The following is a 19,223-nucleotide window of genomic DNA, read 5'->3' on the forward strand; positions in this document are numbered from 1 at the left end:
CTGGATAAACAGCCCTATGAGTCCTGGGACTTGAGACAGTATTGTCCAGGGGATTAATGTTGATGATGATGATGATGATGATGAAAGAAACAAAGGTTTGACAGAAAATTCCTATTTGCTGCTACCCTAAAACAGAGCTATTTTATCTGGCGGGGAAATGAAAACCATAATTATTATTATTATAGTCTAAACACTGGGTCAGCAAAGTGGTTAATATTGACCCCTATGGAGTCTATGTGGTAATCCAAAGGGTTGCTAAACACCTGAAACAATTTCGAGTATTAAAGGTGCAGAATTATTAGTGAAGCATATCTAGAGGAGCATGGTTATTTAAGGCTAACACTCACTCATTTCCAACTAAACATCAATGCAATAACTAATATTCACTAAACACATATTTCAATTACAGATTAAATATCATGACTGAACCAATATAATATGACTGAATTTTTATTATCTTTTCTCAATTTCATTAAGTATTTTCATCAGATTTCTTTAAATATTTCTTATTTATAGTACAAGGCAGTACTGACACAAAAGAACAACAGAATTATTATTTTTTAATCCAGAAATTTTTTAAGTACATAATTTAATTATATATTTTTGAAAGTACATGATAAGGTGTTGATAAGTTACCAGTGATATGATAAATTTGCTGATCTCTGCTCTAAATGCAATGTTCAACAGCATTTAGTTTCATCTCTCTATATTATGACAGCAAATCATGTTGGGTATTAATTTGCTTTGTTGTTATTGCTGTTTAACCCTATCCACCCTGATCAACCCCAATTGAGCAGAATTATGATTGATGGCATTCCAGTTGTGACTGCCCTGTCTTTTAATATCTCTAAAACAACTTTGTCAAATGTGTCCTGTCATTTGTGTGAAGATGGTAGGGTGTAATTTGATGGCATTAGGCTATTGTCTCTAGCAGGACAGGTAGACTGTGGTTGGGTTCTCTTGTTACTGTTTATCCCTGTACTAGTAATATACTGTGTTAATGCTATTCCACCTTCAATTTTTTATCATCATCATCAGCATTCATTCATTCATTCAGCATCCACTTTCCATGCTGGTATGGGTTAGATGGTTAGACTGGAACTGGTAAGCCAGAGAGCTGTACAAGGTTCCAGTCTGATTTTGGCTTGGTTTCTACGGCTGGATGCCCTTCCTAATGCCAACCACTCCAAGAATGTTGCAGGTGCCTTTAATGTGTCACCGTAATTATCATTATTATTCTTAAGGAAGCAAACTGATAGACTTTTTACTCTGTTGGATAAAATGCTTAGCAGCATTTCTTCCGACTTTACATTCAACTTTGGTCAAATTTGCCTTTCATCCTTTTGGAGTTGAAATAAGTAGCAGTTGATCACTGGGGTCGATGTAATTCACTCACCCTGCTTCCCTGAAATTGGTGGGCTTGTGCCAAAATTTGAAACCATTATCATTATTATTCTTCAAGAGGTCACAAACTAAGATGTGTCTCACAATGCTGTGTCAGGAATCTCTGCCTACCCATTAGCTTTGGTAGACCCTCAGTTCCATGTTTTATGTTCCTGCCAAGAGCTTCAATGTATTTGAGTAACCTTTTGTCTTCTATTAGGGTGCAAAAGCCCACCTTATGTCAAGCATCAATAATACAAAAAGGTGGAATGTGTCCATAAATCACTGCCGAAACTACCTTTTGCCCATCCCCACCCAGGAACACTAAAACATAACTAGTAGAAGGCAAATGGGGAAAGGGGTTAAGGCACTGGATGAAACGCCTTGCAGTAATTATCTTTGCTTCTTGTGATGAGTTCAAATCTTGCCTTTCATTCTTCCAAGGCCAACGAAGTGCCTACCTAGGTTGGTGGATTGATGGAATTGTTAGAGTGATAGATGGGATATCTTAAGGTATTTATTCTGGCTGTTGACATTCTGAGTTCAAATCCTGCTGTGGCCAACTTGGGTGGCAAATTTAATTTGTTGCCTGGTTCAACACTACTCTTATTGGGGTTTTTAGATGCTTTTGGTGAAGTCCATTCCATTTCAGGCATTTGGGGACACTTTTCTTCTCCCCTATCCAAGAGGCCCTGCAAAGGATTTTGGACACTGCCCTTTCTCCTGACCTAGCACTTTCTCCTGACCTAGCAATTAAAAACAATACTGAAATTTTCAATTAACAAGCTGTCTGACAAAAAACAAAAGTGTCAGGAATTTGTTTAATCAGTTTGATACCAATCCACCTGAGACTGCTCCTGGTTCTATGATATAAACCTCCTGTTTGTAAGTGGCCCCCGTTAAATCCAGACATCAAAATTTCATACTAATCTATGTTCCGAACAGCAGATTAAATAATGACAAAATTATTATACTAAATTCATTATATACAGAATTAATTAATTAATTGAAAGGCAGTGTATGTGAACAGAAATATAGTAACAACAGGGTTAAAAGAATTATCTTTATTTTAATTCCCTCCTTTACCAAACCCCCAACACTATTCATAAGTGTTTGAAGTACATATTAACTGCTATGATATAAATGTACAATGTTTATTAAAAAATCTTTAAACATCATTTTAAAAATTAATTGAAACAAAAGCAGTGTCTGTCAATAGGAATATTGTAACAAAAGAATTTAAATGATTTTCAGGGGCTGAAAATTTTATATTAAGCAGGTATTTTAACACTTTTGCATTAAAACCAGGTATATCCACCCAAAATATTGTGCCTGCTTTATCTTCAAACTGGCCAGATCTGGCCTATCACTCCTAATTTATTTATTTATGTGCCCTTTTCAAGCCTAGCCAGGCTCATGGGCCCGGTTTCTGTGGCGTATGTGTTCCCCTCATCTGGATGGGATGCCAGTCCATTGCAGCATTACCCAAGAAACAGGAAGAAAGAGTGAGAGAAAGTTGGGGCGAAAGAGTACAACAGTGGTCGCCACCACCCCTTGCTGGAGCCTCGTGGAGCTTTTAGGTGTTTTCGCTCAATAAACACACACAACGCCCGATCTGGGAATTGAAACCGCGATCCTCCAACCGCGAATCCGCTGCCCTAACCATTGGGCCATTGAGCCTCCACATCACTCCTAATGTCCTTCTAAAAATAAACAATCACATCATCAAAAATCTTGAAACTACAAGACAATTCATGATTAACTCAAAACAATGTGAATAAATAAGAAGTACATTTGACAGAATAATCTGAATGGTAAAGAGTTAAGGGAGTGTGTGTGTTCGTGTGACATATCTACCCAAGCACACACACACAGTGTTTGATAGTGGGAGGAAGAGATTAAATTTCATGTGTTAATATGTCATCCAGTATGTTTACATTCTATTTTCAACAAGTTAACCCTTTCAAAGTCTACAACTGGTAATTGTAACTACTATGTTTAACTCCTGCTGTTGTTGTATTAAACGACTCACAGTCCACATTTGATAATGAGCGACATTATCTACGTTACAATTATACTAGTTTGCTAGTAAAAGTTTGAAGTCACTACATTAACCCTTCTATTGACTCCATTTACTGCTACTTACAAAACAACAACAGCTACAACAACAACATACCTTCATTATTGTGACATTTATAAATAATTAAAAATAAAAGAGTGTGACGTAATTATGTATGCTATCAAATACAACATTCATCATCATCATAATTTAACATCCGTTTTTCCACGCTTGTGTAGGTCAGACAGAAATTGTTGAGGTAGATTTATCTATGGCTGCATGTGCTTCCTGTTGCCGATCCTCACCTGTTTCAAGCCAGGTAATATTTTCTTATAGCCAGATCTTCTTTTGCAAAAGAACTGGAAATGAACAAATTTGCTTGTATGATGATGATGATGATGCTCATTTACAACCATCATATGATGCCTGGGCAAAGGTACACATGCATGCATATTCACACATACACTCTGTGTCATGTACACAACAGGGCTTCTGTCAGTTTCCAGCTATCAAATAAACTCTCAAGCCCTAAGCTGACTTGAGGCTTTTGTAGAAGACATTTGTCCAAGGTGCTGCATGATAGAACTGAACCCAAGACCACATGATTCAGAAAGCAAGCAAAGTTCTTAAACACATACCCATACCTGCACCTATTTAACGAAATATTCTTAAAATACACAGTGACCTAAATGTGTAGGATAACCCAGCAGATGTATAATACCAGAATTACACAAATGAGAGAAGAATCACATGAGTTTGATAAAAACTAACTCTGAAAGCAAATTGAGCAGAACACATACACACACACATACGAAGAAGAAATATAAAGAAAAACATTTACTTACCATACTATACCCTGAGCACCCGATCCTATTGGCTTAAGGTTCTGGTACCGTTTGAGGATTGTGAATGTAGAATCACCAACTTCCACTGTATAAAACTGATTTGAATGTATACTCATAATGAATGTATTATTACTGGATAGGTTAGGTGTATCTACACTCCCATTTGTAAAGGTTTCTTTACAAGATTCTTTATCTGGTAAATGTTTCCTGTGGGATTTTTGAGATGCCAAGGACATGCACAAACTGCAAGAGAACAAGAAAACAAAAACTATCAGTATGAGAGAAAAAAACAACAAAAATTAACAAAAATCAAAAACCCACAACAATAACAGACAAACAAATAATATACAGTATATAAATTGTGACCAGAAGCTTTCGATCCTGAACAAGTAAATAACATAGTTAAATCTAGGTATAATGAACCCTGAGCGAGGATCTAAAAATAATTTGTTATATCAGTTCATTTGGTGGAGAACTGAAAACTCTTATCTAATGACACTTATAATGTCTGATGCCTCTCTCTCTCTCTCTCTCTCTTTTTCTCTCTCTTACTATGATGGAAACATTTGTGACTGCTATCAACCAAATGTCATGACTGGCATTAACATTGTATTAACTTTAAAACTCATTTGGCCATTATCTAGTGTAAACAGGGAATACAATGACATAATTACAAAAATCAAGATGTAGGTAGAATTTTCACAAGACAAAGGAGTTATATATATCATCATCATCATCATCGTTTAATGTCCGCCTTCCATGCTAGCATGGGTGGGACAGTTTGACAAGAGCCAGCCATGCAGAAGCCTACACCAGACTTCTGTAACTGCTTTGGCAAGATTTTTACAGCTGGATGCCCTTCCAAACACCACCACTCAGTAGAGTGGACTTAGTGTTTCTTACATGGCACAAGCACGGGTGAGGTTAGTTTTGGCAAAGTTTTTACAGCTGGATGCCCTTTCATACGCCAAGCACTTTTACAGTGTGGACTGGGGGCTTTTAAGTGACTTGCACTCACAGGGCCACCAAGTACTTGCAAGACAAAAATAAAAAAAAACTTGGGGGGGGGGATTGGAAAAGATGGAAGGCTATAGTGAGACAGAAACAGGAGTCTTGCTGTATATATATACATACATACATACATATATATATGTTGTTGATGTCATAAGAATTTTATAAACTTTTGAGATAACAGGAAATAATTCTTTTTTGGAATGGTTCTTGAAGTTCACAAAGTGACAGATAATAGCATGCAAATATTAATGGTTGTTTTTAATGTTAAGCTAGATATAAAAAACAATTTAACATGAAACAGAAGAATTACTCAATGCTTTTTAGTAGCGTACATGGTTATTAAACTTTTATAAGAAGGGTGGCAGTGACTTCAAAGTTCCAGCCTGCCAACCTTCATCAGACTTTATGTGTGTGTGTGTGTGTGTGTGTGTGTGTGCTGCTCAGTTTGTCCTATCTGAAGAAATGGCTGTATGTTGCAGCAACTAGAGCCTAACGGGCTTAAATAACCTCTACCTTTGTACTGAGAATACTCCTTAGGATTATTACCCAACAAATATGTGTCGTGTATATATGAGGTATGTTCAAAAAGCATCTGACTTTATTTTTTCTTGCAGAAACTAATGTTGTGTGGGCAAAACCCTTTGGGTGAGAGGTGCCACCCTTCTTGTGCATGTATGAACATTTTTGCACTGGTAGGTTGCATCAGGTCCTGGTTGTTATGTCTAGACTACCGACATGTAGTGTGTGCTTGTCAGATTTTTGTTTTCATGCAAGATGACCAAACGCATCAAGCAGAGGCCATGAACCCAGGTCTCATCACCAGTGACGATGCTCTTCACGAAGTCTAGGTTGTGGTTTGCACAGTCCAGCATGTCCCGAGTGATTTCCATGTGGAGTTGTTTCTGCTGCTCTGCCAGCATCTTGGGGATGAATTTCACGGACACCCTGCACATGCATGAATTCTCCATTAAAATGTAACGGACTGATCCTGTGCGTATTCCTACTTCATGAGTAATTTCTTAGATTGTTACATGATGGTCTTTTGTCATTGTCGTTTAACGTCTGCTTTCCATGCTGGCATGGGTTGGACAGTTTGACCGAGGGCTGGTGAGCCAGAAGGCTGCATGAGGCTCCAATTTGATCTGGCAAAGTTTCTATAGCTGGATGCCCTTCCTAATGCCAACCACTCCAAGAGTGTAGTGAGTGCTTTTATGTGCCACTGGCACGAGGGCCAGTCAGCCAGTACTGGCATTGGCCATACCCAAATGGTGCATTCTATGTGCCACCTACACAAGAGCCAGTCCGGCGGTACTGGCAATGACCACGCCTGAATGGTGCATTTTATGTGCCACCGGCATGGGAGACAGTCAGCGACCCTAGCAATGATCAAACTCGAATGGTGATTTTAACGTTCCACTAGCACGGGTGCCAATCAGGTGGTACTGTCATTGGCCACAACAGTGATTTCACTTGCCTCAACAGGTTTTCGCAAGTGTAGTTTATTGTCCAATGATTGAAGGGTACTCTTAAATGGGCTGGTTTATACAGCACTGGCATAGGCCACCATTAATTTCACTGTTCACTATTTTCCCTATTATTACTATTGTTATTATCATTGTTGTTGTAACTGACATTATATGTTTTGTGTGATGTGCAGCCCAGAAAGCATTCTTTTTGTTCTTTGCACCCCATCACAGTCCTCTCATGCTCTCTTTCTCTCTTCATTTTCCTTCCACGCCATTCTCCTCCTAGATTAACCCTATTGTCATTATTTACAAACTGGTGTATATAAAAGCCTCTATCTTTCTTTGTGCCACATTTTCACCAAGTAATGAATGTGACTGTCAGCATTTGTTCACATAACTAGGTTTTATGCTCAACAAACTGATGTCTACCAATCTCGCAAATCATCACCATCATCATCATCATCATCATCGACTACGTTTTCTGTGTTTCTTTTTGACATTGAAAGCCACATGCTCACCACTACAAATCTATTGAGTTCAAATGATGCATGCAGATAGCTGCTTGTGCAACACTATGGAAGACAATAACACAAATTTCCACAGTGGTAATTAGTCATTATTTATTCAAAATTCAATTACAACTTTTAAGTTCAGCAAGCTGGCCAAATTAATTAACTTGATGTAATGTTAGAACATTTAATTACCGCTTCACTGTTGACTAAATTCTTATCATGATGGTTTGAGAGAATGTGAGAGTGTATTGTCTCATACTAACAGCATGTTACTTATTGCTCCTTAAAAATCATCTCATTTACTTCTCATACTCTGGCATGATACTGAACACCAATGACTTAGAGGTTTCGGTCAGTTTATGTTCACTTTCCCAAGCTTGCATTGTTCGGAAGGAGTTTATCAAGGCTGATTTTTCTACAGCTGAATGCCCTTCCTGCCACCAACCCATACCTGTTTCCAAGCAAGGGAATATTCCCCAATGATCAGACAATGTTTTTGCAGAATATTGGAATAACAACCATGTGATGTCAAAGCAGAGAGACACATACACACATAAATATATACACATACACACAAATATATATATATATATACATACACACACATACAGATACACACATACATATATATATATATATATACATATACATACACAAAAATATATTCTTTCTTTTTATCATTTAATAGCCACCCCCACTACCATTCTGCTATTGAACATTGATATGTTAACGTCTTTTTTCTGGATATTTACACTATCCGGACTTTAACCTACATGGATTTATGCAGGATTGCACCTAAGGACTTATTTCTACAAGATCGGAAAGTTGAACTGAGAACTTTTATGCTTCTTTTTTCTCCTCTTTCTTCATCTCCTTATTCCTTTACTCCTGTACTCTATGTTGTCATTACGTTTCTCATTTTCCCTATTTGTTCTGATGATGGAATATCCCATACTCTGAGATATCCCAGAAACAGCTGTAAGACTTTGAAACTTTTTTCCAATAATAATACTGTATATGACTTGAGATGTTTGCCTTGCCTTAATGTTTGTTGTCCTCTTTAACAATTATATATATATACATATATATCACCGTGACTGACCAGGCTGTCAGATGTTGCTACACATCGCTGGTCACAATGCGCTTCGCATTGTTTTAGCCTTCAAATGACGCCACCCCGCTAGCTAAGTGAGCAAGCCAACAGAAGAAAGGGTGAGAGAAAGTTGTGGTGAAAGAGTACAGCAGGGATCGCCAATACCCACTGCCGGAGCCTCGTGGAGCTTTAGGTGTTTTCGTTCAATAAACATTCACAATGCCCGGTCTAGGAATCGAAACCGCGATCCTACGACTGCGAGTCTGCTGCCCTAACCACTGGGCCATTGTGCCTCCACACACACACACACACACACACAAATATATACACTCAAACAAGCTTCTTGTAGCTTCCACCAAACAAATCTACTCACAAGGCTTTGGTTAGCCTGAGACTGTAGTAGAAGACACTTTGTCCAACATGCCACACAGTACAATTGAACCCAAAACCAATTGGTTGAGAAGCAAACTTCTGAGCCTCACAGCCACACCTGTACCTATTTGAAATCATTTTGTAGAATTATAGTTTGAGAAATCTCTGAGATCCTTATCATGTTCTCTTTGTTTTATTTTTTTCTTCTTAATCTCCATATATTTGTAGTTTATATCTCCTCATCTAAACCTAAACCCAAACCCAGTTTCAGAACCTGCTGATTGTGAGTCAGCTTTCCCACTTCACATTGGTTGCTTTCTTCCAGCCCAACAATCAAGAAGGAATGGTTTCTATTTCTAAGTTGAAAGCATTCTTCTCTTTCAGCAGTCTAGTTCATTATATCTAGTTTCAAACAGTGTCATAAATCTCCCCAAATACAACCAGTAGCTACAAAAGAGAGTAATACAATAGTGACAATGGCACTGTTGTCATCATTCGCTTCTTATGTTCTTAGAAACACTACCAGTCCGGATCCATCATCTGCATTCCCTTATACTCATCTTCTTGTGTCTTGACAGTATGCTCTGACTTGCTCATCACTACTATCTTTACTTTCTTTCCAGCTACTCCCACCAACCCATAAATATGGCTGTGTGGTAAGTAGCTTGCTTACCAACCACATGGTCCTGGATTCAGTCCCACTGCGTAGCATCTTGGGCAAGTGTCTTCTACTATAGCCTCAGGCCGACCAAAGCCTTGTGAGTGGATTTGGTAGATGGAAACTGAAAGAAACCCGTTGTATATAAATATGTGTGTGTGTCTGCGTTTGTCCCCCACCATTGCTTGACAACCGATGCTGGTGTGTTTACGTCCTCATAACTTAGTGGTTTGGCAAAAGAGCCTGCTAGAATAAGTACTAGGCTTACAAAGAATAAGTCCTGAGGTTGATTTGTTTGACTAAAGGCGGTGCTCCAGCATGGCCGCAGTCAAATAACTGAAACAAATAATATATATATATATATATATATATATATATACACATATAAATATCTCAGGGTAACCCTGTATTTCCTCTATAACAAGACACCTGTGCTTGTCTAACTATCATACTTTAGCCTTTCAACACCTGGGTAATGCCACCTAACCCTCTTTCAAATATACCTCCACTCAGTTGAGGGGCCCCTTTCTCTTCTTGCTCTGAAAGTTACTCAGTGACCTCTCTGGTGTCATGAAAAAGGCACCCAATATATTCTGCAAAAGGGTTGGCAGTAGAAAAGGCATCCAGCCACAGATACCATGCCAAAACTGATACAGAGCTTGATGCACTCCTGCAAACAGTCAACCCTCCCATTCCATGCCAGCATTGAAAATGGATGTTAAATGATAAGGATGATGATTATCAACATTACAATACTCACTTGATCATTTTTATTGATTGAAATGTAGGGTTTTTTTTTTTGTCTTTTGTGAAGTTAGGCTTACTGGTCACACCACTCCTAATGCATTTAAAAGAGTAGAATCCCTATTACTTGTCTATGTGCAACCCTGCTGTTTTACAAAATGCTTTACCACTTTTTCTGTCATTAGAGAGTCATTTAAATAGTGATTGAATATTGTTTTGCGAGCAGCGTCTCATTAACACAGCAATAGTTGCAACAACATAAAATTAAAACACCAAAAAAAGAAACAAACAAACAAAAAAAAAAGAAAAGTTCAAGACTGATACAAATAAATATAATTAAATGAAAAAAGAACTTTTGAGAAAAATATAAAAAAATTACTTTAAAACATTAATGAATAGAAATTCAATTGTGACTCCTAAAAACAAATAACAATAATAATAATGAGGATGAGGCTGAGGATAATAATAATAATAACTAATGGCTAATAAAAGCCAATTGAATTATTGAAATCTTCATTAACACATATATTTATAGCTGTCAGTTCCTCAGCAATTATAGAAGCGGCCATGTTGGCTCATGTACTACAGTACAATGTGAGAGATTCAGTAATTAACTCAAGACATTACAAGCATGACTATATAATTTGGATCCCAGAAATAGACTACATATATATATAATATATATATATATATATATATATGTATATATATGTAGTTTATTTGTAACAGTGGAAAACCTACAGAACTGCAGTTCATGTGATCTGTAAAAGGTGCTGAGAGCAATGCATATACATACATACAAAGATGGTTGTGTATATGAGAGATATTTAGCCAGGAAATTCTGAAAAGCCTAATTTGTTATGGTTTAAGTAGGAGAAGCAGAATGTTATGAGAGTGTATTATACTTCTTTCGGAAGTGCTAGGATGTATCCTCTTAGAACATGAGAATAGAAGCATATAAAGTAAAAAACTGGTGAGTGCCTGGTATTTTTGTTGGTTCTGTAGAGAAAACCATGTTTGAAGTCTATTCTAGCAATTCTGGGAAAACAAGGGTGTTTGAAACAAAAACTGCTTGAAGCAGTGGACCATAATGTACTGTTTATCTTTTTTAACTTATTTGTTTTAGTCATTAGACTGGCCATGCTGGGGCATCACCTCGAACAATTTTAGTTGAGTGAATTGACACCAGTACTTATAACTTTTTAGCAAAGCCTGATACTTATTTTATTGGTCTCTTTTGCCAAACCGCTAAGTTACAAGCATGTAAACACACCAACACTGGTTGTCAAGTGGTGCTGGGGGACAAACACACAGGACAGGCTTCTTTCAGTTTCTGTTAACCAAATCCACTCACATGGCTTTGGTCAGCCCGAGGCTGTAGTAGAAGATGCCCTAAGTGTCATACAGTGAGACTGAACCCAGAACCATGTAGTTGGGAAGCAAACTTCTTTGGCACACAGCCATGCCTGTGCAGAGAAATTTTAAACTTTAATTGTTCCATGATAAATGTGGGAGTGACACTGTTAGTTTTCTTGATATAAATATCATATATATGTCTTCTTGTCAATAAATTATCTGTCCTTCTCCACCCACACTCATTGGACAATATAACAAAGGTCAACATTAATGAAACAATTCATGCCTGACAGGAGCTGCTGGTATCAGCAATGCACTAAATGTTTGATTCAAAAGAAGAAGGTGGACTGTGAAATCTGTTAAGGAATGATATAGCTTGTGGTGAATAATATAAGGTTAATGACCACTCACTGCAAGGCACAGGGGTCCTTAATATAGATTAAAGGTACAAGAGAAAGTCGAATTTTCTCTTACTAATGAACCCCTTGCAGTAATAATTTTTATAGCGACTAAATATTGTTGGTTAATGTCAGTGTGCCAGAGTTTCCAGGTTTTGAAAACTGCCTTAATCAGTGAAGCTGCGTATCTTACATAATGAGTGTGTGTGAGAGGCGGGGAGGAGGAATGGTATGCTTCCATTATGGTTTGGCTTGTTTCATATAATTTCTTTGGTCATTGTTCTGAGCAACAGAATAAATTTTGACAACTGGGAAGTTTGAGGAAGAAATAAAGTTTCAGTAAATATGGAAGTACAGTAGCTAACTAATAGTGTTTGATTAAGGGTAAAGGTAAATGCACAAATGTTGATTTTGGTACTGGAGTCAAGTAGAAAGTCAAGGGTTGGTTTAGGGAGTATGTTAAAAAAGGAGTCAGCGACACAAATGCAAGAAGATATTTGTGTATGAAGTGGGGGATCATGGAAGTATTAGGAACATTGAAATAATTAAGATTATCTTGAAGAGTAAATATTTTCATTAATAACCTCTAAGCAAGGTGACATGTTAGGTAGGCTTAGAAGAATCTCGGGAGTAATGTTACGTGGTGGGGTGCATAGCTCAGAGATCAAGGAGCTTCTCCATGTCAAGCCACTGCCTCTCTGTATTGAGAGGTCACAGCTCTGGCACTATGGACATGTGAATAGAATGTCGCAGTAAAGAATAGCATGATGGATTCTTCAAGCTGAGCCAACTGGCAGGAGACCAACAGATACACCAAAAACAAGATAGCTGGATAATAGCGATAGCCTCAAGTTGGTCATACTTGGGAATCCAACCGGAAAGTGTAATGATGGTTGCTTCTGACAGCATCCTATGGAGGAGGTACACGAGGACCATACCCCGTGATTCTCTCAGAAACAGTGACTGAAAATGGATGGTGAGAGCAGATAATTTTAAAGAAAGAGACTGTCAACTAGTCCCGTATGGTTTGATGTATATCAGGAGTAATGGACTAAACGGATTCCCAACCAAGATATCGCCACAACTGTTAATGTAGAATATATGGCTGGGGTAGTTGTGGTGAGGTGGTAAAGCAGGATGAGTGTTTCTTTTAAATAAACATATAGGGAGTGGATTGGTTGCAGGAGATGGTTTACACTGAGTCAAAAGTTAATATGAATGCTGTGTGAATGTGTGTGTGTGTGTGTGTTTACACATAATATGTATGTCTGAAATGAATGAAATAGTCAATTGGTTTGGTTATATTATTTATAGTGGTGATGGAAGTGATGGTGGTTTAGTCATTGAAAAATGAGGCGAACCCCGCAAAAACAAAGAGGTTTGTAAACTTGATACAATCTCTAGATGGAATTGTGTTCCTCCTGATCTTTGACTAATTGAGGGGGTGGAGTCCAGTTACTTACAATGTTGAAGGATTTTATTCTAATAATAGAAAAAGTTTGGAGCTTTGTCAAGTGGCAGGCTATCACTGGGATCTTTTTCCAATTACATCATTTTGGTGACTACTCTTGTGAACATATAGTCCAGCTGTTATAGGCTGAAAGTCAAGAACTAAACAATGCTTGTTCACACTACTCTATGTCCTGTGTACTTTCATTGAAACCACTAAAACATGCAATCACACACACACACACAAACACATGCTTGTACATATACACTTTCTGCATGTGAGTATCTAATCACCATCATTTAACACCCGTTTTCCATGCTGGGATGGGTTGCACCATATATGTACATGCAGACACATATTTGTTAATGTGTATTAGTTATGATGTGGTGGGGTAGGTGAATAAATATAAACATTAAATTTGTTTTCTCTGGTTTCTATGTTACATGTCTGGGCAACCTATGTATATGTATATAAACACATGCACGTGTGTGCACGCACACACACACATACACATTGTAAATATATGAAGAAAACAGTGCAGAGGGGAAAAGAAATATTTCTAATTTTCAGACACCCAACAAACATGGAATATTGTTGCATTTTAGAGAGAACATATTGAGAAAGATTGTAATCATTATTTGAGGGACATGTAGGGGTTTCAGATTGCATGGAACATTAGGAACTCTCAATGAACAAATACCATGACCCAGCTTTAATTCTCAGTTAGAGCCCTTTAATTTAAATCACACCCTTACTGCTATGTGGGAAAGACAAGGATGTTAGTTTCTGTTTTTATGTTCTCCTTAAAAACTGTTCAAAAAAGAACCCCCCCACTAAAAAAAAAACAAAAAAATTATACTGTAAACAAACAAAGAGTATAGGCGCAGGCATGGCTGTGTGGTAAGAAGTTTGGTTCCCAGCCACATGATTCTATGTTCAGTCCCACAGTGTGGAACTTTGAGGATGTATTTTCTACTATAGCCTCAGACAGGCCTAAGCCTTGTGAGTGGATTTGGTAGGCAGAAATTAAAATTAATATGTGTGTGTTTTTGTGTCTATGTTTGTCTCCCACCATTGCTTGACAATCAGTGTCAGTGTGTTTATGTCCCCATATCTTAACAGTTCAGCAAAGGAGATTAATAGAATAAGTACTAGGTTAAAAAATACAAAAACAAAGTACTTGGTTGATTCATTTGACTAAAAATTCTTCAAGGCAGTACACCAGCATGGCCACAGTCTGATGACTGAAACAATTAAAAGAGAAACACAAAAGAGTAAACTTAATGCTCTTGTAGAGTAGGAATTCCAGTACACACATGTATTTATGTATATCATGCCAGCACCAACCAATTGTGGCCGATGCCAGACTCCCCTGGCACCTGTGCTGGTGGCACGTAAAAAGCACCCACTACACTCGCGGAGTGGTTGGCGTTAGGAAGGGCATCCAGCTGTAGAAACACTGCCAGATCAGACTGGAGCCTGGTGCAGCCCCTGGCTTCCAAGACCCTGGTCGAACCGTCCAACCCGTGCTAGCGCGGAAAACGGACGTTAAATGATGATGATCATGATCATCATAGATTTCTGACAAGTTTCTACCAACCAAATTCTACTTGTTTTGTACTGATCAACCAAAGGTTTATAGTAGACGCTTACCCAAGGTGCTATGATATGAGATGAAATTGAGAACCACATGGTTGCAAAAGAAACTTCTTAAACACACAGCCATTGCTGTACATCATCATCATCATCCTCATCATTTTACATCCATTTTCCATGTTGACATGGGTTGGTTGAGTGTTATCACAATGCTAGTCATTTCTTATTGGGAGGTTTTGTTCCCACAAACTCGTACATGTTATTTGGTGGGGTTTCTACGACTGGATGCCCTTCTAATCACCAACCAGTTTACACAGTGTACTGGGTGTGTTTCATGGCACCAACACTAGTCAGGTTGAATAAAATGGACCATTTTTATTTGACCTTTTAGCAATCAAATTATTCTGTCCAATGCAAGGCTTATTTATCCACATTGTTTTGAGTTGATTATGCATTATGTCATAGCTTCAAGATTTCGATGATGTGATTGCTTATTTTTAGAATGACACTATAGGATAGGTATGGGACACCAAAAAACAGTTAGAATATTTGGCCAGATATGGCCAGCTTAAACACCAAAGAGCTAATTTACTTCTTTTTACTGGAAAACAATCAAATCCCCACAAAGATTTGAGGCACTTCAGTTAGTTTGGTTTCTCATAAACCAAAATGAACCTAATGAAAGAAATCGCTAGCATTCGGAGTACAACAAGTACAGCACCGATTGCTGTGATATTTAATGTGTTGCTTGTATAGATGAAGGCATGATCTATAGGAATAAATGTATGGTTAATTTGCTGAGCACCCTTGAGGTCTCAGGTCCAACCTTGGACAAGTGTCTTCCACATATATTATAGCCTTGGACCATCCAATAACTTTTAGTGGAATTAGTAAAAGGAAACTGAATGGAAGCCCATTGTATATGTTTATATATGAATGTGTGTGAAATTGTCATATTAACATTCCCAGTGAGCATCACAATCTGCAACTCAGTGATTTCAAAGTGTAATGGAATAATAAAAAAAAACCCCTCACTTAAAAAACAAGGACTGGTGATAAAAAGAGTGTTCAGCAGTAAATATATACTGTCTTGAATAAGTATCCACCTAACCTATGCTGGCATAGAAAAATGGAAGTAAAATAAACATATGAATTGAAATAGTGCACAGTTACAATATAAATGTCTTTAAGATACTCAAGGAGATGGAAGAAAATGAAAAGTTCAGAGTTATTGATCAGGTTTTATGGTGCTAAATGACAGACAAACCTTCATTTAACTGAAATGATGCAAACTAGAACAAAGTACCCTGCCAAAGAGACATTACAAAAAGTGGATTTGGACACAAAGCCTATGAGCTGGTAGTCAAATATCTTATTCGTACAGCAATTTCACCTCAAGTTGGAGATAGTCGGCATCAATAAAACCATAGACCAGAAATATGAAAATCGGCCAATTGGCCTTGTGTCGAAGTGAAAACAAAAAATCAATATTTGGTATAATTTTAAATAAACAAATTCTTTTGAAGATATATAACTGTAACTTGTAAATATCGAATAGATATAATCTGGTTGGGGTAAAGGGGAGGGGAGGTGGGAGAATCTCATAGACATACACAGACACACAGACAGACGATACTTAAGCAGACACACTGTTGGTCGAATACATGTTCACACATGCACAAATATATATTCACAATCATAGCAATACACATTATCTTTTTCTCTCTCCCTTATATATATATATATATATATATATATATATATAAAATCTATGTATATATATAAATATAAAAAAATGTATGTATATATATATATATAAATGCTTCTCTCTCTCTCTCTCTCTCTGTATATACATACATACATATATATATATATATATATATAGATATATATATTGACACACACACACAAATTCATACATACATTACTATACACACGCACAGATACGCATAATCATACACACAATTACATAAAGCTGAAGAGCCTGTTTGGGTGAACTAAACAATTAAACAAACAAATAAATAATAAAGTAAAAGAATAAAAATAAATAACAATAACAACAACCATTTATAATAATAATAATAATAATAATAATAATAATAGTAATAACAACAACAACAACAACAGTTGCTTCCGTAGTGAATTAGCAGTCAGTTTCATAATCAATATAATCATATGTACTTGAGAATAACATTCAAATCGGACAACATGGCTGACTTCAGACAGTGCACACTTCAGAATTTATGTGAACGATAGGGAACAACAATGGCCAGGAATCGATTTGCTGAAAGTCACAGAGACGAGGAGAGAGAGAGAGAGAGAAAAGAGAGAGAGAGACAGTCTGAGAAGGAGATACAGAGAGAGAGAGAGAGAGACATTCAGAGAAGGAGATACAGAGAGAGAGAGAGAAGAGAGAGAGAGAGAGAGAGAAAAGAGAGAGAGAGAGAAGAGAGAAAAGAGAGAGAGAGAGAGAAGCATGCAGAGAAGGAGATAGAGTCAGAGAAAGAGAGAAAAATATGCAGAGGAGAAAGTGGGAGGGAGCAAGACATGTACAGAGAGAGAGAGAGAGAAACATGCTGAGGAGAGACATATAGAGTTAGAGAGAGAGACATGCAGAGGAGGAGATACAGAGAGAGAGAGAGAGAGTCAGAGAAAGAGAGAGAGAGAGAGAGAGAGAGAGAGAGAACATGCAGAGGAGAAAGAGAGTGGGAGGGAGCGAGAAATGCAGAAAGAGAGAGAAACATGCAGAGAAGGAGAGACATATATATAGAGAGAGATATAGAGTCAGAGAGAGAGAGAGAGAGAAACCTGCAGAGAAGGAAAAAGAGAGTGGTAAAGGAGCAAGACATGCAGAGAGATAGAGAGAGAGATAAAGAGAGAAAGAAAGAATTTTCAGATTACTGAAGGGAGTAATAAATAAACAGAAACATACAAATTCAAGGTAGTCCCCTCGATAACATTGCAGGGTGTTGTTCAAAAATCCCATTATTCAACCATGACTGCCACACTAGAAATGTATGTGTGTGTGTGTGTGAGTATGAGAGAGTATGTGTGTATGTGTGTGTATGTGCAGACAAGTGTCTGTCTGTCTATATGTATGTGTGAGTGTGTATGCGCATGTCTACTTGTGTGAGTGTGTATGTGTGTGTGTACACATGTATTTCAGACGAGCGTGATTGTGTACAGACGTAGAGTTATATGAGGTTGCAAGTATTGAAATTTAATCATCATGAAACAAACAAAAAAAAAATAGATAAATAAATAAAACAGAATAAAATAATTCCCATAGAAGTGGGATGGGATATGAGGGTTGGGGGTGGAGGATGAAATTAATTAATTAATAAAAATAAAATGTCAACAGTCTAAGAATATATTTTGTACTATACTGTTGTTATCAACCCACACCAAAATATTAGTTCCTTCCATCCTTCTCCACCACAGTCTATGGTTTAAAACCTATCAGTGATGTGGGTGTGTACACATGTGTATTTTCACCACTGTGTCCTCCTGAGGACAATTAAAGCACACACTTCACTGACCACATATTTGCAATCACGTTATTTGATGAATTGAACCAGATGATGCTTCTCTTCCTTGTGTTTGTTGGATGGCTGATTTTTTTTTTTTGGTTTAAGTATTATTATTATCAGGTTGGCTGTGTGATTAGGATGCTTGCTTTGCTAGATTCAATCCCAAAGTGTGGCACTGTGGACAAGGGACTTCTACTTTAACCCTGGCCTGTACCTTGTGGGTAAATTTAGGAGATGGAAACAGTATGGTAGCCCATTGTGTGTGTTTCTTTTATGCCTGTATTTGTCAAACTCACCGCCACTTCACAACAAGGATTGGTTTGATTACATTCCTATAACTTAGTGGTTCAGAAAGAGAGAGCAAAGAGCCCCTTTGGTATGAATGACCATGGGATTGCATCTAGAAAGTTCCCCTCCAAGGCTCAAGTTCAGGCAACGTTGTTTGTGGAAGACCAGCAGTCGCCCATGCATATCAGCCTCCCCTCTTCATGCCACCGATGTTATCCAAGGGAAAGGCAAAGGCAGATACAGTTTGGCACTAATGATGTCACAACTTATTTCTACAGCTGAGTGAACTGGAGCAATGTGAAATAAAGTGTCTTGCTCAAAAACACAACATACAGCCTGCTTTGAGAATTGAACTCACAGTCTCACAATTATAAGCCCGACACTCTAACCACTGAACCATGTGCCTTCTCAGCAAAAGAGACCAATAGAATACTCACAAAACTTTTTAAAAAAAAGTAA

The 19,223-nt window shown here is 37.6% G+C and overlaps 1 protein-coding gene across 6 annotated transcripts in view; it reads right to left on the reverse strand.

Annotated features, from left to right (window-relative positions):
* LOC115220678 (stress-activated protein kinase JNK) overlaps positions 1–19,223 on the reverse strand; it is a 154,117-nt gene that overhangs the window by 62,295 nt on the left and 72,599 nt on the right. For all 6 annotated transcript variants that reach the window (XR_003882587.2, XR_005002607.1, XM_029790794.2 and 3 more), the window contains one exon: positions 4,288–4,530. Coding sequence is in view for 4 of the 6 variants with exons in the window: in XM_029790792.2 (XP_029646652.1) it covers positions 4,288–4,530 (243 nt within the window). In the remaining 2 variants the exon portion in view is untranslated. The remainder of the gene's footprint in view (positions 1–4,287; positions 4,531–19,223) is intronic.

The sequence above is a fragment of the Octopus sinensis genome, linkage group LG17 (assembly GCF_006345805.1).
Source record: "Octopus sinensis linkage group LG17, ASM634580v1, whole genome shotgun sequence".
NCBI classification, from domain to species: Eukaryota; Metazoa; Mollusca; class Cephalopoda; order Octopoda; family Octopodidae; genus Octopus; species Octopus sinensis.